This window comes from Alligator mississippiensis, chromosome 3 (genome assembly GCF_030867095.1).
Source record: "Alligator mississippiensis isolate rAllMis1 chromosome 3, rAllMis1, whole genome shotgun sequence".
Classification (NCBI taxonomy): domain Eukaryota; kingdom Metazoa; phylum Chordata; order Crocodylia; family Alligatoridae; genus Alligator; species Alligator mississippiensis.
Genome location: NC_081826.1, coordinates 1,027,239 through 1,051,151, shown reverse-complemented (window position 1 = coordinate 1,051,151; position 23,913 = coordinate 1,027,239). Strand labels below are relative to the sequence as shown.

The 23,913-nt window shown below is 53.0% G+C and overlaps 1 protein-coding gene across 4 annotated transcripts in view; it reads right to left on the bottom strand.

Annotated features, from left to right (window-relative positions):
• LOC102575220 (uncharacterized) overlaps positions 1–23,910 on the bottom strand; it is an 85,790-nt gene extending 61,880 nt beyond the window's left edge. Inside the window, exons 1-6 of one of the 4 annotated variants that reach the window (XM_059723620.1) lie at positions 23,746–23,910; positions 14,905–15,297; positions 8,152–8,290; positions 6,695–6,882; positions 6,349–6,458; positions 5,201–5,254 (exon numbers count right to left, since the gene is read on the bottom strand). In XM_059723620.1, coding sequence (XP_059579603.1) covers positions 5,201–5,254; positions 6,349–6,458; positions 6,695–6,882; positions 8,152–8,279 — 480 coding nt within the window. In that variant the 5' untranslated portion in view covers positions 8,280–8,290; positions 14,905–15,297; positions 23,746–23,910. Of the gene's footprint in view, positions 1–5,200; positions 5,255–6,348; positions 6,459–6,694; positions 6,883–8,151; positions 8,291–14,220; positions 14,511–14,904; positions 15,298–23,745 lie in introns of those variants that run through there. The other 3 variants (XM_014605342.3, XM_019485617.2, XM_019485616.2) reach the window with 3 other exon arrangements.
• Positions 23,911–23,913: the final 3 nt, after the last annotated feature.

The following is a 23,913-nucleotide window of genomic DNA, read 5'->3' as shown; positions in this document are numbered from 1 at the left end:
GACTCAGTGATCTATTGAGGTCCCTTCCGACCCTAACATCTATGAATCTATAAGTCACATCTAGTCCAACCCCCTGCCTGAGGCAGGATCAGCCCCATCCAAACCAGCCCAGACAAATCCATCACCTAAACTTTTCAGAGAACTACTATCAAGCCTGACCCAGCCCCAGACATCACACCTGACCCTGCACTATAAAGGTTGTTAATATACACTCGAGAGACCCCAGGCAAGCCTGCCCCCAGTGCAGCATCGGTCTGAGCCTGAGCAGAGGGGCAAGACCCTCTGGGTTCGAGTCCCAACAGGAGCATTGGCACAGCCCAGTCCCCATCCCCAGCTCAAGAAACTTGCAGGTAACAGGTGGGACTATTTGCCTCACCTATAAAGCTCGCCAGGCATTTCTCATTTCCAGATCTCATTTCAGTAATGTACCGAATCTAATCTACTCTGTAATGTAGCCTAACTAACTGCTAGACGGACACTGTCCACATCTTTTTCTGACTCAGGCAGTTGCAAGAATGCGCCCAGGGGTGCAGGGAGTGGGAGAGGAAGAGGGTACACCACAACCCCCTTCCATAGTGTTGCACAGTAAGCTCTGGAAAACATGCTGGCAGCTCCAGTTCCCTGTGCCCAGACACCTGGGTCTCCTGAGAAGTCCCTGCAGCAGGAACTGAGTTCAGAAGAGTGACCAGGGGAGGGGAGGGGAGCGGGGCAGGCAGGGAGAGGGCACAGGAAGCAGGGACCTGCCCACCACCGTCCCTGGCTGAACCGAAGGCGAGAGGATCTCCAGGGCTGCTCTTGACCCACTGCAGCCAGCAGCTGTAGGGGATGGCTGCACGGGGTGCTGGGCTCAGCTAGGGACAGCAGTAGTAGGCAGGTCCCCCCTTCCTGCCGTTGCCTAGCCCAGGACCTGCAGCCGCACCTGGCCTCCATTTTTCCCATCGTCTGAGCTCAGTTCCCACTGCCCAGACTCTGCAAGGGACCCAGGCATCCGGGGCCACAGGGACCTGGAGCTGCTGGCATGTATTCCAGCTCCAGCTTGAGCACCATGCAGCGCTTGGTGGAGCAGCTCGAGCTGGAGACGGCTGTGCCATGGATCTAGGTGGGAGTCGGGGGGGGGGGGTTGCTGCTACCCTTATCTACTACTCCCCGCACTTTGCAAAATCCTAGATCCACCTGTGGGCAGTTGCTGGTTATCATTTAAATTCCAGAGAAACGAGCCTGTCGTGGCTGCCAGCCGAGCTAGAGAAAACAACGGGGCTTTTCAACAGTAAAACAAACTCTGATGGCCTTTCCTTTGCTCTAGCACCTTTTGCTTTGATGCAGAGCTGTGGAATTTAGCAGAAGAGCTTCTGTGGGCTGGGACATGCCTTGTGCCCTGCCCAGAAAAGCACTGACCCATGCTTGGCAAGTATGAGCCTTAGGAAAGAGCTGCCGCTCACAAGGGCTAAGCAGAGGTTTGCTCAAGTGCAACAGCCGAATCCTCCAGAGAGCCTGTCCTCACCAAGCACATTCAACCCTCTCCTATCTGCGGCTGCCAACCAGACCTGCGCACAGTAACATCTCCACCGAGCAGCTACGTGTGCCACCTCCTCCTACAGCACCTAACAGCGACCACGTGCCATCCGGTGCCAGGGCCTGCTCCAGGGCAGAGAAGGGGACGATGCAAGTTTACAGCATGTATGGTGAATGCTCCCCCAAGAGAAACTCTCCCAAGAGTAACTTAACCCTGGTTGTTCCCAGGTTACTTTTTTCCTGGAGCAGCTGTTTTTACTCTGGGAGAACAAGCCTGAACATCTGTACGCTTGTGGTTTCTCCTGGGAAAGCAGCGGCTCTCTCAGGAGAAACTGAATGTCTCTATGAAGACTTAACGAGCAGCTTTGTTTTCTCATATGCCAAAAAAAGGACCACCTGCCTGATCTCACTGCACATGACTTCAACCCTGCTGTGAAGACCATTATTCATCCCCTCGTGGGCTTTATTATGGTGCTCCTCCCCATGACACAGAAGTAATTCCCCATCTTTATTCATTTGTTTTCACGACACCTGAGGGGCTGTGGTGTTCATCCGACAGAGGGAGAACGCAGGTACAGATGGATCAGCTCTGAAACATGGACTCGTGTTGGGTGGCCAAAGTAAGACACCCAGGATGCAGTTTTTCAAGAGTTCCTAACATTACACAGCCCTTCAAAATATACTCCAAGCCAAGTTTCCCAATGAGTTGGGCTGCAGCTGTAAGCACTCAACGTTCCTGCAACTGAGACCCGGAGGTGTTGAGTCCGTGGTCCCAGACAATCGAGGAATGCACACCAGCTGTAAAGAAAACTGGTTTAACTGACTTAATGGGCATCCCGCAGGACTGCTGAGGTGGACGTGAACAGAACCAGCTCTCCAGGGAAGCAATCTACCACCCTAAGCACGAGACCAGCCATTTTCTTCCTGCAGGCACCTGCCTCTGTGTGCAACACCTGACAGCAGCCTCTGCAACTACTTAAACAGGGGCCCACAGCGAGCACCCAGAGCAGCTGCTGCCTCTGCACTAAATGAGACACCGGGCATCTGTTAGAAAGAGATGACGTGCTCAGGTGGATGAATGGCTGCAGCAGGATGGAGGGCAGGGTAGATATGCCCCTTTATAGACTGACTAACCTGTGTGTGTGTGTGTGTGTGTGTGTGTGTGTGTGTGTGTACACACACACTAAGGATAATATATACATGATATACACAAACACACACATACACACATCAGAAGCACGTGTGTGTGTGTGTGTGTGTGTGTGTATTACACAAGAACTAAATAAGATATGTATTAAGGTATATAAGCATCCATAATAATATATCCATGTATATAAGGATAATATATAACTTATTATATAACTTAATATATAGTATACATATATTATATAAAGCACATATGAGATATATAAAATAATATATACTTTATCCTATAACATATATATATAATTTTTCACACATGCACGCACGTAGCATGATGCACCTCCACACCGGGGACAAGGCCTGCTTCCTTGGCTCTCTCCAGGGCATTTTAACAAAAATTGCAGAGCCACTGGTCATTGCAGAGCCACTGACGGGAATATTCGAACGCTCGTGGCGCACGGGCCAAGTCCCAGAGGACTGGAAAAGGGCTAACATGGTCCCCATTTTCAAAAAGGGGAGGAAGGAGGACCCGGGCAACTATAGGCCAGTCAGTCTCACCTCCATCCTGGGCAAAGTCTTTGAAAAAATTATCAAGGCTCACATTTGTGAGAGCCCGGCAGGGCAAATTATGCTGAGGGGAAACCAGCATGGGTTTGTGGCGGGCAGATCGTGCCTGACCAATCTAGTCTCTTTCTATGACCAGGTTACGAAACGCCTGGACACAGGAGGAGGGGTGGATGTCGTATACTTAGACTTCAGGAAGGCCTTCGATACGGTATCCCACCCCATACTGGTGAACAAGTTAAGAGGCTGTGACTTGGATGACTACACAGTCCGGTGGGTGGCGAATTAGCTGGAGGGTCGCACCCAGAGAGTCGTGGTGGATGGGTCGGTTTCGACCTGGAAGGGTGTGGGCAGTGGGGTCCCGCAGGGCTCGGTCCTTGGACCGATACTCTTCAATGTCTTCATCAGCGACTTGGACGAGGGAGTGAAGTGTACTCTGTCCAAGTTTGCAGATGACACAAAGCTATGGGGAGAAGTGGACACGCCGGAGGGCAGGGAACGGCTGCAGGCAGACCTGGACAGGTTGGACAAGTGGGCAGAAAACAACAGGATGCAGTTCAACAAGGAGAAATGCAAAGTGCTGCACCTAGGGAGGAAAAATGTCCAGCACACCTACAGCCTAGGGAATGACCTGCTGGGTGGCACAGAGGTGGAAAGGGATCTTGGAGTCCTAGTGGACTCCAAGTTGAACATGAGCCGGCAGTGTGACGAAGCCATCAGAAAAGCCAATGGCACTTTATCGTGCATCAGCAGACGCATGACGAATAGATCCAAGGAGGTGATACTTCCCCTCTATCGGGCGCTGGTCAGACCGCAGGTGGAGTACTGCGTGCAATTCTGGGCGCCGCACTTCAAGAAGGATGTGGATAACCTGGAGAGGGTCCAGAGAAGGGCCACTCGTATGGTTAAGGGCCTGCAGACCAAGCCCTACAAGGAGAGACTAGAGAAACTGGACCTTTTCAGCCTCCGCAAGAGAAGGTTGAGAGGCGACCTTGTGGCTGCCTAGAAGTTCATCACGGGGGCACAGAAGGGAATTGGTGAGTATTTACTCACCAAGGCGCCCCCAGGGGTTACAAGAAACAATGGCCACAAGCTAGCAGAGAGCAGATTTAGACTGGACATTAGGAAGAACTTCTTCACAGTTCGAGTGGCCAAGGTCTGGAACGGGCTCCCAAGGGAGGTGGTGCTCTCCCCTACCCTGGGGGTCTTCAAGAGGAGGTTAGATGAGTATCTAGCTGGGGTCATCTGGACCCAGCACTCTTTCCTGCTTATGCTGGGGGTCAGACTCGATGATCTATTGAGGTCCCTTCCGACCCTAACATCTATGAATCTATGAAAACTTGCGGTGGCGGGACACTGCCAGCCCTTAGCCCCTGCTTTACTCGGGACAGGTTTCGGGGCTCTTGGTGTCTTTGGGCACTGCAGCAGTGCAGCAGGGTTGACTATGTACTTTCAGGAACAGGTTCAACAGGGCCATGTCTGGGATGGTTTGGATGGGCATGCTCCCACCTCAAGCAGGGGGTTGGACTAACTGTGATCTCCGGTGGTGCCTTCCATCCTTACTTTTCTACTACGAGATATGTAAATGTATTAACACCAACTCTATTTAAAGACATGCAAATAAACATGAAAAGCTGACAGTGTCATAATTGTCCTTTACTTCACATTTCATTAGTTCTCATCATTCACTGCATCTCGTCTACACTGTAGGTCAAAAGTGCCACAAGGCAGGCACTGGGTCCTTTTTATTTCCCTGAAAAGCCTCTAGCTCACTGTTGTGTATCAAACGAACAAAAGACTGACCCTCGCAAAGGGAGAGTGAAGTTATTTAGGGAGTCACAATATAGCTTTTAAGTGTCACAGATTTCAAAACATTTCCCCCTTTGGTTTTCTTGGCTGAAAAGCAGATGTTTTTCAAGCCCTGAAACACCCCAGGAACAGTCAGTAATGTTTTGGGGGGTTTTCGCTATGCTTGCCTCACCTGTGGTAGCGAATTCTGTAGCTCATCACATGTGCGGCAGGAACAACGTTCAAACTGAAATAGAAATTCAAGAGATATAGCACAGAAGTTGCTTCATTCCAATTCATCATTCAGGAGACTAAAACAAGGGAGCCTAATGCCTCATAAGACCAATTTTACACTTGACTGCCAAACAGGTTCAAATTTTCAAGCTTAAAGGAAGTGCCATTTTGCTATTGTTAAAATGCTTGTTCCCAAAATCTCTCCTGGAAGCAGGTGCACGATGGCATTCAAAGGAGCTGTGACATTATCAGCTCAGGAGAGGCCTCCTCAGCACTGCACTGAACTGTGGTCAGCGAATGGGTCCTTACAAGGAGCCCCGGGTAACACTTACCCTATAAAACATTCAAACAACAGAGACGGAAAGGAAGAAAAGAGCAGAGGACTCCTCTGTGGACACTGACTCGGGTTAGGGGAGCACAACTGATGGAAGATAAACCTCTGTTTTTACGTATGTTTTAGGGGATCAGAGAACCACAACCACTGACTGCCTTGTGGATCGCCTCGGGAGAGGTGAAGGCTAAGGGAGTAAACCCTGACAGAAAATCCGGAGTGGAGCCCCTAAGGCAGTTAGGCGATTATTCAGTCTGCTTTCCAGTAGCTCCTACAACTTCCCTGGCCCCACATCATATTGGTTCTCTCTTTTCAGTGGATAAGTCAGCAAAGTTGAAAGAGTGATTCTCATGCTTGGCAACTCTTGGTCACCAGCAAATGCCCAGGCTTTCATGCCCTGGAGGGGTTACTCTGGCTTTGCCAACGTGTTGCTATGGTGGCACCCAGTAACCCAAAGACGCAATCTCCGTGGTCTCCCCAAACCGGTGGCTGCCAATAAGCAGAAGATCGGATGTACTTTTAAATGTTACATTTGTTATCTGATAAATTGGCTTCATTAATAACGCATACAAAAATTAAGACAACGATAACCAATCCATTTAGTCTACAACGTGAGGGCAGCTCTTGAATCCCAACGCAAGGGACCCCTAGCCCCAGGGGCCCATGTCTGGGAACAAAGGGTAGGCACACGTTGCAGCACAAGGCAACAGGCCGCATTTCATCTATGCCCATACTTCCACAAACTCTGCAATGTGTCAAGAAGAAACACAACATACCAGGAAGTAGAATTCGGAGTTGGGCTGTCGAACTTGCACTCCAGGCCATATACCATCGCCTGTAGGATGCCCGAAGATAACCGTGTCTCCTTCCTGTAAGATCACTGTACCTGAAAGTTTAAACGTAACCGCAATCATACTTCATGAAAAGCGAACGCTTTCTTTATCAATCTTTTGAGAGATGTAGAACCCCTACTATTAACAGTGTTAGCTCAGAGGGTAACGAACCCTCGACATAAACATGTACCAGCAGGACTTATGGAATATGCCAAAACCTAGAAATCCTAAAAATAAAGGACTGCACAGAATTCCTCCAGAGCCCTTCCACGCCACCGTCCGCACTCACCATTGATTCGAACATCGTTGACATACACGCCCGTCAGGCTGGAATCCACGAGTCGGTAAGTACCAGCAGTTCGAATCACTCTGGCATGGATGCGGGACATGTAATCTCCTCCATTTGTGGTGGGACAGCTGATGAAATAGTCCACAACATCTCTGTTTCTACCAATGAGCGTCACAGCATTATAAAAGCTTTAAAAAGAAACATTTGAAAAGGGTTAGCGTCACAGTTCATTTCCCTGTTGTTATACAGGCTTTCTCTGCAGAACAAAGATTTCCTAGAAAGGACTGTGAATACTACAAGCTGCAGACACTGCACCCCGAACTGAATTTCAGGGGTCTAGCAACTGAATTACAGCTGGACTAATGCATCATCACCCTTATCCAGCCACTGGAGTAAAACAAGTGAATTCAAAAGTTACAGAAGTCTGACCACAAATTACAGAGAGCCTTTATTTTTCAGGAGTTGGGGCACAGTGCAGACTCAGTACTGGGAGTGTCTGAGAAGATCTTGGAGGGGCTGAGTTACAGCTGATTTTATTGGGTCTTGTTATGAATGCTCTTGGACAGGAATAAACAGCTCAGAAATGACTGCATTTTCTCTCATCCAGAACCCCCAGGTAAGAGAGGTATTTTGCCTTTGAAAGGCAGAATAAAGACAAAAAGATTTTTCCTTGAAAATACTGGTAACTACGGTATTCCCTCAGGGAAAACACAGGCCACTCCAGCAGCTGATTTTGGTGTGTGTTGTATGCAAGCAGATTTTGGAATGTGTCATGTGCAGCCCAGAGCCCGTACCCATGCTGCACTGCGGCTCCTCTCCACTGCCATCACTGCCCTGCTGGGCAGCCCGGAGGCAGCGCTGGCGACAGTGATGGAGAAGAGCCGCAGGGCAGCCCGGACGCAGGCTCTGGGCAGCTGCAGCAAGAAGATCCTGGCAGCGGTGAGGGGGAGGTGGCCACTTTCCTCCCCAACGCCCCTCCCATGCCCAGCATTTCTGCCTGGCCACTGCCCTGGGTGGGTCAGGAGTGGGTGTCGGGCGGCCCAGGGCCAGGGCTGTGCACACAGGTCCCGGCTGGTCTAGACCTGGTCCACTCCAGTCAGGGCAGGTCCAGAGCAGGCATGGGCTGGGCCAGGCCAGGGCTGTGAATGCAGGTCCCCACCAGTCTCCATGGGGCCGGGGTCTGGGTTGAGGCCGATGGCAGCAGCAGTTGGAAGGAGCCGCCACCACCACCTGGGCTGCCTAGAAATGGAGTCCAGATGTGGAGCCACCCTGGCCCCACTGCACGCCTGGGAGGCAGTGGGGTGCACCATGGGCCAGACGGTGGCTGGGCCACACAGGACCAAAGGGCCTACCGAGGGCCAGACAAAGTCCCTCCACGGGCCGGATCCAGCCCACAGGCTGTAGTTTGCCCACCCCGGTCTAAACTACCAACCCCAGCTGCTCCAGACCGTACTCACTGGAGAATATCAGCGGCTCCAGGGACAGAAGCATTGCGGCCAATCCTCCGCAGGTGGCACGGCTCCAGCCCCGCGCTGGGGCCCTGGTGGACTGGTGCCATGTCAGAGAATGCAGGTCTGCTTTGCATCCGTGGGGAGTCTAAAAATGAAGCAAACGGAGCACGTAAGGATCCAGGGGCTCAGAGAACCACTGCCGTTCACCCCCGGGCCTGCGACACACAAATCCCAGGAAAAAACAAGTGCAGGTCCAGACATGGAGTGAATGGAGGCAGCAGGCCAACATCCAAAAGTTTCATGGCCAAGAAAAGAGGCAACACACATCCCCTTTTCGGCCGGATCCCAGGCTCCCTCAGAACTGATAAGCTCGCTGTTTACACAATACTGCCCAGCTCAAAGGGCTTCACAACAACACCCGAGAAACATTTTGTCCAACTCTTAAATACATACAGCTTCAGCGTGGGAAGGGGCAGAGGCTGCAGGCAGCGATGTGATGCAATCGTTTTGGATGGCAAACAAGTCAAGGAGAAGCGAAGTGGGGCTGGAAGGGACCTCGAGGCATCCAGTCCAACCCCTGTCTGAGGCAGGACCAGCCCAGACAAACCATCATCTAAACCATTAGCAAAACTAGTGTCAACCCTGGCGAGCCCATACCTCCCCTGCCTCCCTGGTCTAACAGCAAAGAAGTTTTTCCCGATATCTGAATACACGAACGGAGGATAATTTTCAACCTATACCAGTTACTTAGGTAGGCAGGATGTGGCCATGGCAGTGGAGTTAACCAAAGACCATGGTTCTTTAATGAAAACTGGGCTGGATCTCAGTTTTGTGTCCCATCGCACAGCAGCAATTAGTACCAGCAAACTCAGAAACCAATCAAGCTGTTCTTCCGAAGGCAAATGGGTACCTTGCTCATGGAAGGACTCAAGGCCTGGACCGGGTCTGGAAGAGTCACCTGTCGAACTTGCAAAGCTACAGCCTGCACTATTCAGCCACAAAGCCCAGGAGAAAACCCCAGCACGCAATCCCCAGAGCTCGTGCCGGTCTTGCAGCCAGTTCAGAGCTCATGGGCGGTAGTTCCTATCTACCCTCGAGAAGTCAGGGGACCCCAAGAGTCACCTGGTCCGACCCCCTTCGTGAATGCTACTCCTCGACCAGCCGTGTCACGCTGAAGAGCCTTCATCCACTCAGCCAGATTCGCCACATCTGGATCACCTCTCCCCATCAGCTGGTCTTTCTTCTGGGTTCACATTCGAAGCTCCTTATTTCTCCAGAAAGAGAAACAGCAGCAGCTGTCTCAGGGCTGAGTCACATTTCAAGCCCAACATGGTGGCAAGCCTGCCTTCCTCATCCACTCCTCGCCAAGACACAGCGGCCTCCCACCAGCCCCTCAGTGCTCCGCCGTGCACGAGACACAATGAGAGTCGTCCTCAGGTCCTACCAACCCAGGGGCGGGCAAGTATTTTGGGTGGAGGGCCGCTTACCGAGTCTTGGCAAGCTGCTGATAGCCGAAGGGGTAGCCCTGCCCTTTGACCGGTGCCCTGCCCCCTGGTTGCCATGTTGGACCAGAAGTCCCACCCCCTAACCACCGACCTTTGCTACCAGAAGTCCCTCCCCTTGCCCCCGGGGGTACTCTTTTCAGCACGGGGTCTTGCTGTCTCGGAACCAGAAAAACACCAAATTATATTCTAAAAAGCAAACATCTACAACATTCATTAATTTGATTTCAAAAAACATTTTGGTCCCGATTTATGTGCGTTTGTGTAGTGTGCGCAGAGGTGACTGCACAACAGCTTAAAATGAAGTCTGGTTCTTGTATACTGTGGGGGTGGGTATAGGTTTGTCGGGGGCTGTGGGTGTGAGGGTGGGAGTTTTGTGGGGGGGTGGATAGGTGTGTGGGGATGTGGGGTGTGGGTGGGTGTGGGGTTTGTGTGTGGGGGTGTGGGGGTCTGCGTGTACAGCAGTGCAAGGGGAGTGGGTGCACATGTATGGGGGGGCACACATGCACGCACACACACACACTCTCCTTCCCTCATTGCTCTCTCTGTCTCTCTCTCCTGCTCCCTCATTGCACAAACACACGGACACACACACCCTCCCGCTCCTGGTCCCAGGCTACTGATACAGGCCCCATGCTCCCCTGGCCCAGCAATGAGGCTGGAAGGTGTGCAGGGAAGTGGTGAAAGCAGCCGCAGGCAGAGGCTTCCAGGTAAGGGGGAGGGGTAGGAGAGGGCTGGGGGGGCAGGGCCAGCCGGCCTTGCTTCTGGGTCCTGCTGGCTTCCTCTGGATCCTACTGCCCCTGGCTCCTGTCATGTTTGACAGGCAGCCATGAGCAGATAAATATTAATTTTCTAAACTTTTTACGCATGCCACAGGCCAGATAGAACGGCCTGCGGGTCACATTTTGCCCGCCCCTGCCCTACATGCAACAGACCAAGTCTCCGCCAGACATGCTCTCACAAGGTGCCATCTGTTTTAAAAGGGCACATTCCAGAAGGGGACTCAGTCTTTTACAGCAATCCAGAGGTGACAACAAGAAGCTCGTCCACACCCACTCACACCTGCTGCACACTCAGAATCCTACAGAATGAGGGTTGGGAGGGACTTCAGGAGGTCACATCAAGTCTAACCCCCCACTTCAAGCAGGACCAGCCCCAACTACATCATCTCACCCAAGGCTTTGCCTAGTCGGGTCTTCAAAACCTCCAAGGACGGAAACTCCACCACCTCTGGGGGTAACCTGTTCCAGTGCTTCACCACCCTCTGCGGGAGAAAGTTCTTCCCAGTATCTAACCTCAACTTCCCTTGCTGCAACTTTAGACCGTTGCTCCCTGGAGTCATCTGCCCCCACTGAGAAGTCACTGAGAAGAGTCATTCCAGAAACCAGGTCACGCTGCTTAGAGTCCCCTCTTCCACCCCACTGCTCTCAAGACTGCCAGGACAGCCGAGTCCCAGCCAGAAATGCAACGCAGCCCAGCGCTGACCCCACACTGCATGCAGGTACTTAGTCTGAGGCTCCCAAACTGACCCCACTTTAAACTGCTAGAACTTTGCACATCTGAAACGCAGGCTGTAGTTACCAGGTGCATCACAGGCATGTTGAAAGTCATCTTCAAGGGGCCTGAGCCAAGCCTGAAGCATAATTTCACAAGATCATAACGTCAATATCTTCCATGTTGCAGGGATACAGGTTGTAGCTGCGCTGATCTACAGGCAAAAGCAATCCGAACTCTTGGCAGAGGTGATATTGAAATTAGCCATTTTGAAATTAAAACTTCATCATTTTACAAGAAGGAAGCAAAATTCAACACCTTGAAACCTGAAAGCTGACACCCCTGCTCCAGCCTGTGGTTTCAAGCCAAATATGCGTGCTCACGGAGCAGCCTCAACACAAGAGGAATTCCTTGCCCAGGAGAGCCTTCCATCCCCAATCCTGTGAAATATGGAACATCAGAACAAGAAAGAAGCATAATTCAATGTCCTGCTTGCCATCAGACAACTGTGAGGCAAACAGACTGCTCCAACTTTTATCTGAGCCTAATTTGCATCAAATGAACTTTTCCAACCAAGAGATCTTACACCACCTTTCAGCTCTCCTGTGAAATATGAATTTGCGTTTCCACCTGGGAGACATTTTAGAGTCTTTGCACTCTCCCATGCCTAAGGAAGGGCACTTGTGCCCAAAAGCTTGCAAATAAAGACTTTTTTTTGCAACTATCCAGTTGGTCTAATAAAAGATATCGTCTCTACCAAGAGCCCTGGTCGCATAGATAACCAGTGCTATCCAGTCCCTCACATTTTTTATTTCCAGCTGTTATCTGTTACAAGGCTCCACCCCTTGGGCATTGAACTGCTTCTGGGTTGAAAGTGCAGTTGACCCAAGGTCTGGGAAGCCTGCAACCTGCTTAATTCACTGCGGGCTGCAGAATGAACTGTTTGTTGCAGCTTTTGCTTCAAAGGGTGCCACATCGCTGCTCCATTTGCTGCGGCTACCTGGGGCTATGCAGTACGTGAACCTCCATCTTCGTGAAGGCCACAGAGCCTTGCCTTGCAGACCATCCGCGCTCTAGTCTAAGCTAGTGGCAAGCTTGCTCCTTGCCGGGGCGCGGACTGCCAGGCAGCGGCTGGGCACAGGCAGGCTGTGCTTATCAGCTGGAAACAATGGACCAAGATGGTGTCCCGGTTGGCTGAAAGTCACTGAAACAACATCCTGCTTCTGTTCCAAAAGCACAGCCTGCAATGGAAACCAGCTTCATAAATACTTATAAAAAGAATGGGGCGGGGGGGAATTTCCCATCTTACTCATGATGTTTTCTGGCCTTTGGTGCTCCTCCCAGGAGCCATTCTTCCACGCCAATTCAGTTAAGCAGGCAGCAAATACAGGGCACAGGTTACATCAAATACCACAGTGTGCGCCCACGAGCATCATCCTCCTGCCTCTTCATCACGAGTCCAGGCACATCGGTCCCACAGCTGAATGTTTTCACATGACCGAACACTTCCCTTCCCTTCCCGTAACAACCCAGTTTGCTTCCTGAAGAGAGCTTAATCCCAGCTTTGAACGGGGTAGATGACTCCCCCACTTGGAATCCGAGTCCCAACATCCCGCCGGCGGATACGGGCAGGTTTCTCTCCACTCCTCCGGGAGGAGAGGAAATTCCTTCAAGTCGCCTTTATGGCTATAGGGCGCATGACACTGGAATGGACCTTCTGGAGCAGGGTCATAAAATCATAGAAAACGAGGGTTGGAAGGAACCTCAGGAGGTCGCATCTAGTCCAACCCCCAGGGTCCAGTCCCCTGCCACGGATGCCACCGTGTCATTATGTCCCTTTCAATGAAAGGATCGAGGAGGTCCAGCTCTGATGCTTCGGAGAAGGCAGAGTAGATGAGCACGTTTACAGACTAACTAAACAAGATTATATTTAGAGAGCACAAGCTTTGGTGAATGGTTAGGAGACATCCTCTAATTCCCACCCTAAGTTTATCCATGACCAATTTATAGCCATCTATGGGGGGGACACTTGACAGATGTGGGGCCGCCCCTTAGGGCTGAATATAGAGCCTCATTAACAACTAGTTACACTTGACTACTAATTGGGATTCATTTACTAGCTTTTCTTCTACAGGTCTGGGTCTGGAAAGTACATTCCTTCTTCCGTCCCAGGGCTCCTCAGAAAACCCAAAGCTGTGTCTGATGTTTGGGCGCGCACAAACTAAAAACCAGCAGCCCTGGCCGTTACGTGATGCCAGGCGATTGGTACAGAAAGCAGAGGATTGCTGAAGGCTCCCAAACAGATTAGTTTGCTAAGCACAAGCTTTTCAATTCTTCAAAATCCCATCAGCCAGGCTCAGATAGGATTTCCCAATTAAAAGTAGCAGGCAGGCCACTGCAGCACGCCATAACGCTGCTGACGCAGTTGGATGAAGCATGGGCAAGCTTTCCTAGCATGAACCACATCCACATCTCTTCTCATCCCCCAGCAATATCCCACCAGTGCAGTCATTCGTGCAGGGAGGTAAAAGTAGCGGCCGTCTTCAGGTCAGGTCTGTGCTGCAAGAGGTACCCGTGTAAGTACGCTCACCTGGCGTAGATGCCACTTGTTTTGGCACAAACACGCTTCTGCCACTACAGCCTCTGTTGGTTCATGGAGCAAAACAACCTACCCTTTACTTCAATGCTACTACAACTGCACTTGTATGGATTTTTCCAGTATTGAAATGTTAAGAGATCACTGCACCCCTCACTATAAGCACAAGTCTCTGCTGCCTCTCTGTCTTTAAGGCAATGTTGTGAACTCTTCCCCACAACAGCTGCACATACTACCGTTGCTCTTCACTTCAGCCCTCTGCCTCTATTATTTCTACTAAAAACCTGGCAAGTCACTAGCTCTCAGTGAACCAGTTTAGCAATGCTGCCTTTTTGCCAGAAAAAATTAAGAAAATGTAAACCCTTTGCATGCAGCAGCTACACAACTGCAGTTATAATCCTAACACTGAGTCCCAGTCCCACAAAATAAGCCCCAAGCCCCCAAACAACCCACCCCCAAGCAACAGAAGCCAGTGTTACCCACCTGGGTGCAGGAAAGAGAAACTAACTGAAACCAAAACTAGAAGTCCTGATCTGGCACATCTTGGCGCCAGAAGCCTGGAGCAGGAAACAGCAAGTCCCTCACATTTAAAGCAGCAGCACGTTGTTTCCTCGACACACGACCCGCGCCCCTTGCGAGGAGGGCCTTACGCAGCCCCAGTGCAAGAAGCAAAGGGCAAGTGCGGGGGTCTGGGAGTCTGCAAACTCCTGGGGCTGGTGCTGCTCGGCAGGAAGAGACATTGCTTTCCCCCGGCTGGTCTCTGATACCATCGGGACTGGCCTGCAGCCCCGCTCTGGATCTACATCTCGTGGTTATCACCACTTCCTCCCCCAACCAGCTATCGAGGAGTCTCACGAGCCACATCCTGTACACATAGGGATCTTCTCTGGCGGCTGCTGACTTCCCTCTCAGGAAGGGGGAAGAGCGTCAGCACCGTCTTTGGGAACAATCAGCTCTCCTGACAGACATTCGCCTCCACGTTAGTGACAGGCAGATGATAACCCTCCTAAAGCCAGCTTTTCGTACGTCCCCCCAGACATCACGGACGCTGCCGCTCCCGTATTCATTTCCCACTGCACCCCAGGTGGCTGGCCCGTTGACGTGATGCCGGACGGGACACGTCTGCCCATTGCCCACGCCCTGCGGCTCTGTACGGCGCTCACGCACCTCATCCTGGCTTCCGAGGAAGCCCCAACCTCGGCGCTCGACGCCTCTGGTTATGCAGCTAGTTCAGGGGCTCCGTCGTCTCGCCCGCTCCCCGCCAAGGCCTTGCTTCCCAGGCTGCAATAAGTACGCCACTTGTCCTCCCAAATTTGGGCCGCTGTTTGCGTGGATTCAGATGAGAGCTGCTGCCACAGTGCCGTCTAGTGGCAGCTCTTCTCGTACCGAGCGTCCGACAGCCGCTGCTTGGGGCACCGCACTCCTAAAACACACCGGCCTCAGGAGCCTCTTTCTGCGTCCGAAAGGGGAAGCTGACACTTGCGAGGCCTGCCACAAATCCAGCAATGCTCCCTCCGCTGAGCTGGTTTGAGAGTAAATTCCCACTGCTGCATTAAAAACCTGGGGTAACACAACCATTTATAAGTTATGCTTGTATGGGTTCTTGTGGAAAACCTACAGATTTAAGCAATAGAAATGTCTGTCTTCCACTTGGAAAACAGCTCTTGTTTAGCTACCTCTTTGCTTAAAAATACAGTGTGATAACCAGAATAATGTAAAACCTTGCACCATCACCCGTTCTTTGTTATATTCATCTTAAAGTAGTGAAAAAAAATAGTAATACCCTTCGTCAAAGGTAGCTACGCATCTGTAATTCATTTCCCAAGAAGGCAGAACAACAAAACCCAAAGCCCACATTAAAAACGAATGGAGCCGTAACAGCCCGGCAGGCTGCAGGCAGCTTCTCTCGCCGACGAAGCTAAGGGCAGAGTCTCGATGGCGCACTTCTCCAGAGCCCCCAGCCTGCCAGGGAACAGGCAGCCCTCAGAAACCCATCCACAGCCATTTCTTGCTCCCCACAACCCTGGGGGCACCGGATCAATGCTACCCCTGGAGCAGCAATTCTCAGCCTGGCGCCACAACACCCTGGGGTGCCTTGCCATCCTCTCGAGGGTGCCGTGGAGCGACAACGTCGCACTGCTCGGTTTGCAAGCATGAATCTCAAGATGAACCCAGAGATTTCAAATATGAATTCAGAGGCGTTAAAAACCTTCGGACTCGCTGTGATCTTTCCAAGTTCTTTGCAACAGAAGAATTGCTCCGTCATTTTTCTGCAGTCAAGAAATAAGTGAAAACGAAGAGCTGGCATTTTCAGAGGGGCGCCTTGTCTCCCGAGGGGTGCCTCGAGTCTGAAAAGGTCGAGAAGCACTGCTCACAAGGCACAGACACCCAGCCTCTGTCCCTGAGCACACACCTGCTTTGCACACTTGCCCTCCATGGCTCTTGCAAGTCGGCCCCGTGCACCTGGTGTGCTGCACTCCCTCAGACACGCTAGGCCTCCCACCCCCAATCTGGTTCCCTCAAGAGACTCCGGGGTCACCCAACTCTTTCTGCTGCACCCACCTCAGCACGTGCTGGGTCTCCCAGCTCCAGTCTTTCCATTTCTGCTTTCCTTCCCTTGCAGGGCCCAGCCTCAGCAGCTACTGCCGGCAGCTCCCGGCTCCGGTCTGCACAGGAAGATGCTTTCTTCAGCGTGTTGAGCTCTTGCACCCCTGCCCTGGCTGCCCTCTCGCAGCTTCACCTTCACCCTGGGCTCCCCTGGGTGGCTGTCCTTCCCCCAGGAAGGTGTCGTGGCGGGACCCGGTGCCGATCTCCCCGGTCTCGTCTCCCACCCAGCAGAGACTGGGGACAGATTACAGCACATAGGCATCCCCAGTGCTATGGCAGCCTCAACAGGCAGCAGAAGAGCTCACGTGACTGTCAGCAGCACAGAGCTGTGATGGACACGACAAAATAGTAAGAGGTCACAAATCTGTGAGCAACTGCTTACGAGACAGCAGGAGAAAGGCGCTGGGCGCTTGCAAGGGAACCCTGCACCGGCAGGTCTGTCCCTCCAGCCACCTGCTTCCTCGGGGGGCTGAGTCTCACCCGTCAGTGCCACGCTGGGGGGGAAAGCATTTTGAAAACCCTTCTCCTGTCCCCCCGCGAGCGTCTCTTTTCTAAACTGACCAGGCCTGGCTTCATTAGTCCCTCGTGCCCGCCACGGGGGACCCACTTCCTGGCTGAGTCGTTGGGTCCACACCCACATTTGAACTCGCAACCTTCCCGCCAGGCTCAAGCCAGACATTAAGGCCAGCGAGACTTAAGATCACGTGCCCACAACCAGACTTGAACCGACAACCTTTTTAGTAGCCCACGACTCAGGTCCTTTAGCTGCAGCGGGCCTGCCAGAACAGTGATCTGGAGAAGGCAGGCACCGATCCTGCCACCTCTCGCACGCTAAGCGAGTGCTCTACCATTTCAGCTAGTTCCCCTGACAAAAGCTTTCCTCACACCCACCGGGGACCCACTTCCCAGCTAAGTCTCAGGGCCTACACCCAGCCTTGAACTCACAACCTATTTGCTAAGAGCTCCACGTGCAAACCCCTACACCAGACAAGACCAGGAAAGAGCTGGGACCACTTGCCCACACCCAGGCTTGAACTGCTGGCCTTCCTAGTCCTAGCTCAAGCTCTTCAGCCCAGGTCCCAGGAAAGCCCCTCCATACCGCTCATCATCCTTGCCGCTGGTCCGTCCCTGGACCTCTTCTAGCTCCTCCGGGTCCTTTCTGAGGTGCGGAGACCAGAGCTAGGCATGAGTTTCATGGTGTGGACGCACTGTGGATGTGATATTTTCTGTTCTATTATTCCCTTCTTAATCACCGCAGGCATTTTCACAGAATCGTAGAGACATGGGGCTGGAAGGACCTCCAAAGGTCACATCTAGCCCACACCCCTGCCTGAAGCAGGATCAGCCCTGTGCAAACCGGCCCAGACCAACCATCCTCTAAACTCTAAGCCAGACTACTATCGACCCTGACACGGCACCGGGCATCACCCTTGACCTGCCGCAAGTAGAGCAGGGGGACCGCGGCAGCCGACGACCTGCTTCTAGGAAATACTGTCAATATAGGTCCACGAGATCCCAGGTAAAGGCTGTGCCCCTGCTAGAGAGGAAGACAACACCCCCCCACCCCGCCTGTATCAATCTGAGCATGGGGTAAAATCCCTTCCTGACCTCAAATATGATGGTCAGGCTGAGCCTGAGCACCAGGGAAAGACCCTCCAGCCAGGACCCTGCGGGGCTGGTGCCAGCAGGCGCACTGGCCCAGCCCAGCCCCATCCCTGGCCCGGGCTGCAGCACCCAGCACCTCTGGGGGAGGCTTAAAAACCCCAACACGAGGAGCAAAAGGTGGGGGGTACAACCAGCACAGCCGGGAAACCTGAGAAATCCTCATGGCAGAACGCCACACCCAGATCATCCTGACCAGTGGCTGCCCGCCCTCTCCTTGAACACCTCCACGGACGGTGGTTCCCCTTCCCCAAGCGTCTGTCCCACTGCTTCGCTGTTCTGACAGCAAAGGAGTTTTTCCAGATCTCTAATCTGGCACGCCACTGGTCTGCGTCCTCCTTGCTGCAGCGAGAAGAGGTGCTTTCCCCCCTGTTATGGAAGCCCCCCAGGTATTTGCAGACTGGCATCGTGTCCCCTCTTAACACGTTCTCCACCAACCAAACGTGCCCAGCTCCATCCTCCTCTCCTGGCCTGACTTGCTTCCCAAGCCCCTGATCATCTTTGTTGTTACCTCTGGCCCCTCTCACTTCTCCCCGTCCTTGTTAAAACGTGCCCACGGGATCCAGACGAGGCCTGACCGGTGCTGAGCAGAGGCACCATCACTGCCAGCGTCTTGTACCTCGTGCTTCTACTGATGAAGCCCAAAACTGCCCTGGCCTTTTGTGCAGCTGCCTCGCACTGCAGACTGCGTTTGCCTATTTGAAGGCTGCTGAGCTCCGAGCTGATGTTTTTGGTGAACTGCCCACAGCGACTCCCAGGTCTTTTCCCTGCGTGCTACCAGCTAATGCAGAGCCCAGCCGCGTGTAGGCAGGGTCCGAGTTATCACTTTATGCTTATCTACACTGAACTGCATCTGCCCTGCAGCTGCCCAGTGGCTCAGTCATGCCAGATCCTTCTGGAGCTCCTCAGCGTTCACCTCGGTCTTTACCGCTTTGAATAACTTTGTGTCATCAGCAAATCTGGCCCCCTCGCTGCTCACCTCCTTGTCCAAATCATTACTAGGTGAAGCAGCCCTGGGCCCAACAGATCCCTGGGGAACCCTCTGCTTTCTTCCGTCTTTCCTGAAACCTGACCACTGATACTCACTTGCTTTGTCTCAGTCAGCTTCTAATCCACGAGTGGACGCTCCCTGTAATCCCACGACCACCTAACTTCGTTAAAAGCCTCTGATGGGGGACCTTGGCAAAGGCTTTCTGGAAGTCCAAATACACTGGGTCAACTGGATCACCTACTGAACGCTAGTAGGTTGGCAAGGCATGATTCCCCTCCAATAAAGCTGTGTTGAATCCTCCTCAGCCAGTCACATTCATCCATATGCTGAATATTTTATTATTATTATTATTGTTTCTACCCATCTTCCAGCACCAGAGGTCAGGCTCACTGGCCTATTGTTCCTGGCATCCCCTTTAGAGCCTTTTTAAAATATGGGAGTCACACTGGCAACCCTCCAGTCCCCGGGTACCAAGACTGCAGTGAGGGGTAGATCGCACGCCACAGTTAGGAGCTCGGCAATTTCTGCGCTGAGCTGCTTCAGGACCCTCGCACGACTGCCATCAGGGCCTGGTGATCTGGTACCGTTTAGTCCAGGACCTCATCTACTGAAACCTCCGTTTGGGTCGGCTCCGCCGGCTCAGCCCTGGAGAGGAGTGGATCTGCGGAGGGAATCTCCTCACCATCTTCCACAATGAAGCCACATGCAAAGACTGCATTTAGTTTCTCGGCAATGGCCCTGTCATCCTTCAGTGCCCCTTTTACACCCGGATCGTCCAAAGGCCCAAATTCTTTCTTAGCTTGTCTTATTGCAGTTTGACATTTAATGCCATAGCTTATGCTTTTTTTTTTTCCTCGTTAGGATTTGACTTCCAGTTTTTCAAAGAAGCCTTTTCTTCTGCTTGTTGCCTCAGCACCTCTGCCATTAAGTCATGCTGGCTTTCTTTTCATCTGCTTTCCCTTTTCTTTTTCCTTTTTTTTTGGTGGGCAGCATGCACTTGCTCTGTGCCTCTACTATAGTGTTCCTGAGCACTTCCCATGCTGTTTGCACATTCTTCACCTCCTCAGCGGCCCCTTTTCACTCTAACCAGCTTCCTCATTTGGGTATTGTCTCCCCTGTTAAAACTAAAGACTACTATAATAGATTTTCTTCTTTCCTCCCTCCAAGGATGTCAAACGCAATCGCGTTGCGGCCGCTACTGCAGACTGGCTCAGTAACACTGGCCCTTTGCGCCGAACCCTGTGCAGCCTTTCCTCTGGGAGCTCCCAGGACCGGCTGCCCCAGCAAGCAGTCTTTTACAACTTCAAGAAGCTTGGTCTCTGCATGCCGCAGGGCCTGGTGTTACGCTGGCCCGTCTGTTTGTGGAGAGGTGAAGTCTTCCATTATCACTGGGTTTGCTGCTGTCGTGGCCTCTCTCTCATCTCCCTTAGCCTTTCTAGCTCGCTGCTCCCATCCTGGTCTGGGGATCGATACTATATTTCCAGACATACATTTTTCTAATTGAAACCTGGAATTTCTACCCACAGATTTTTACAGGACCTCTCTTATCAGCTGAAAAATCGACCTTAGTTTATCTGCTGGAGTCTTTGATGTAGACTCTTCTTCCCCCACCACCAGGACGACCTATCCTATCATTCCTGCAGATTTTGTACCTGGCCGTACAGCATCCCATTGATTTCCTCGTCCCAGCACGTTTCAGAGACACACGTTAGGTCACTATTGTTATTTCCAGCTAAACATTCAAGTCCCCCAACTTTGTTCGTAGACTTCTAGCATTCGGATAAAAGCACATGTATTTTTAAATTGTTGCCTGGTCAGCTGCTTCTGAGTGACCTTTTAATCATTAAAGATATTTATGCTTGCTTTCTCCATTTCTTATCCACCTCATTTATGGTTTCTCCCCCACAGAGCATGTCAATGCGAACTGTGGGCTGTTCTGCACCAATCAGCTTTGCCTTCACCTTTAGTTTAAAAGCCGCTCTACCACCTTCCTAATGTTATATGCCAGCAGTTTGGTACCATTTTGGCTCAGGTGAAGACCAGCCCTCCTGGACAGGCTCCCCGCCATTCCCAGCTCCTAATCAACCTAAGCCCTTCCTCCCTACGCCATCATCCCAGCCACGCGTGGAGACTAGAGCACAGCCTGTCTAGCTGGCCCTGCGTGTGGCACTGGAAGCACTTCAGAGAAATGCTACCAGGGAAGGCCTGGGTTACCACCTCCTACCTAACAGCCTAAATTTAGCTTCCAGGACCTTTCTGCTCTCCTTGCCCACGTCTCTGGTACCCACAGGGACCACAGCCACCGGCTGCACCCCAGCTCTCCCTAGCAGACAACTGCTTCGGTGCAAAGAGCAGAAGAGGTGAAGAGCGCGCTGCACCACTGCACGGCATCCAAAGTGAAAGGCAGCATGCAAGTCAAGCACACAAAGACAGAGGAGCTAGGCACCCTTTCTTCCTGAAAAGCAAGCTAGCTAACATGGCACAAGCAAGCTATATTTAAACACATTCATGCTGGCTGAGTGCTTGGGGGGTGGGAAACACTCTATTAATCCATTTTACTAAGACTTTCCCACAGAATGCAGTGCAAGCCACTTCAAATGTCACCAGCAAGGCAGGCAGCCAATTAAATCCAGCAATCCCATTGCTTTCCACATTAAAGGCACTGCCTAAACCCATTTAAGCCTGCCTGCTAATACTGTGCCCCATTTCAGCTTTTGGCACCTCATTAGTATTGGCTACTCCTCTCTCTAATCACAGCCTTGACGCTGGCCAGGCCCAGGGAGCTCCAGGGCTCCTAGCAGCACTGCTCTGCCAGGCTGAGCACTAACAACCCCCCTCCCATACAGGCAAATTTTCTCCTTCCCAAACAAGCCCCCTCTAGGCAGCTGACTGCGGCTAGGGGCCAAGAGAGGCTGCATGTAGAGCAATGCTGCCTGCTGCCATCTCCACCTCTGCTCAACATCAGCTTTACCGTCAGCAACATTTCCTGAAGTTCAAATGATGCTGCTGGTACCTGGAAGATAAGCAAGGAGGGACAAGAGTGGGTTAGCTTGAAAGAGGAACAACCAGGCAGGAGGGAGGTCAGAAACAGTCTTCCCAAAGACTTCTACCTGGGGTCCGTTTTTATTGACTATTTCCATGAATCATCTTGGCACAAGCAGGTCAGCGCTAACAAAATGCTGGGAGGCATCGTCCACAGAGAGGAGGATCAGAATATCAGACACAAAGACCTGGATGAAATAAAGATGGGATAAACTACAGCACAAAATGTGAAGCAAGGCATTTCAGGATCAATAGGAAGCACTTTTGCTATGGAGGCAAGGTTCATTAGAGGATGGAGAGCCATCTAGGCCAGGTGGCTAGGACACAGGCCGCGTAGCCCCAGGACACGTCAGGCAAGGTAATCCTAGCAGACAGGGAAGTATTAATGCCCATGCACAAGGCGCTGGCAAGACCTCGTCTGCAACACCACATCCATTCTGGAGTCGTGCAGGGAAGTTACGATCACGGGTACAGAGGTCACGTCTCAGAAGCAGCGGCGGGAAGTTCGTGTTCACCGGGGCAGGCGGGGGTGACGAGCTGGGCAGAGCTCTGCCGAAAAGGACCTGGGGGGACAGGGGACAAGAAGCTGGACATGAGCCAGCAGTGTGCCCTCGGTGCCGAGAAGGCGACCGGCATCCTGGGCTGCATCGGTAGGAGCGCTGCCAGCAGATGGAGGGCAGTGATTCTTCCCCTCTTCAGCCCTGGGGAGGCCACATCTGGAGTCCTGTGTCCAGCTGTGGGCCCCACTACAGAAAGGGTGTGGACACATTGGAGAGAGTCCAGTGAAGGGCAATGAAAATGGTTGTGGGGCTGAGGGACAGGACTGGTGAGGAGAGGAGGAGGGACCTGGGCTGATTGAGTCTGGAGAAGAGAAGACCGAGGGGGATTGAATAGCAGCCTTCACCTCCCTGCCGGGGGGTGCAAGGAGGGTGGAGCTGGGCTGGTCTCAGTGGGGGCAGATGGCAGGACAAGGAGCAATGGGCTCAGGCTGCAGCAAGGCAAGTTGAGGTTGGATATTAGGAAGAATTTTCTCCCGAGGAGAGCGGTGAGGCGCTGGGACAGGCTCCCCAGAGCGGTGGTGGCGTCTCCATCCCTGGAGGGGTCGAGGACCCGGCTCTGGGATGATGCCAGTGGGGCTGGCCCTGCTCCGAGCTGCGACCTCCTGAGCTCCGTCCACCTCGTCGTCCCTGATCCTGCGCCTTGCTCAGCCGGGCGGGCAGGCCGCGCGGGGATGCGTGCGAGCGCAGGCAAGCGCCCAGCCGGGAGACGAGCTCGAGCAGAGAGAGGCGCTGAGGCGTAAGCGCGAGCGGGCACGAAGCAGCGCCACAAACTGAGGAGTCGCCTTCCCCGCGGCAGGCGCGGGCGCTGTGGAGAGGAGGGCGGGCGGGCGGGCGCGTCGGGGAAAGGAGCGAAGCATGGTGACCCTGCTGTGCACCAGTGCGCCGCCCGCGGCCCCTCCAGCCCGCCCCATCCCTTCCCTTCCCTTCCCTTCCCACGGGCGTCTGCCACCTGCGCTCGCAGGCACGCGCCGTCCCCCCTTCCTGCCCCACCCCAGCTGTGCAGGCAACGGCCCGCTCCCACCCGCCGGTCAGCGGACGCAGACACCACACCAGCGCCCTGGCCCACACACTAGTGACTCCCCACGCAGCCCTGCCGCCTTCCTATGAAACGCAACATCAGGCCCCCACCAGTCCCCGCGCACAAACCTTGCCGTCTCCCGCGCCGCCATCATCATCATCGTCGCCGCCTCACCTTGCCTCGGCCCGCCGCCGCACGAGGCCTGAGCGCGCCACAGCCCGCCACGTGCGTCCGCGCCACCAATCCCCGCGCGCCCCCGGGGCAGCCCGCCCCCCCATTGGCCAACGCCACTTGCG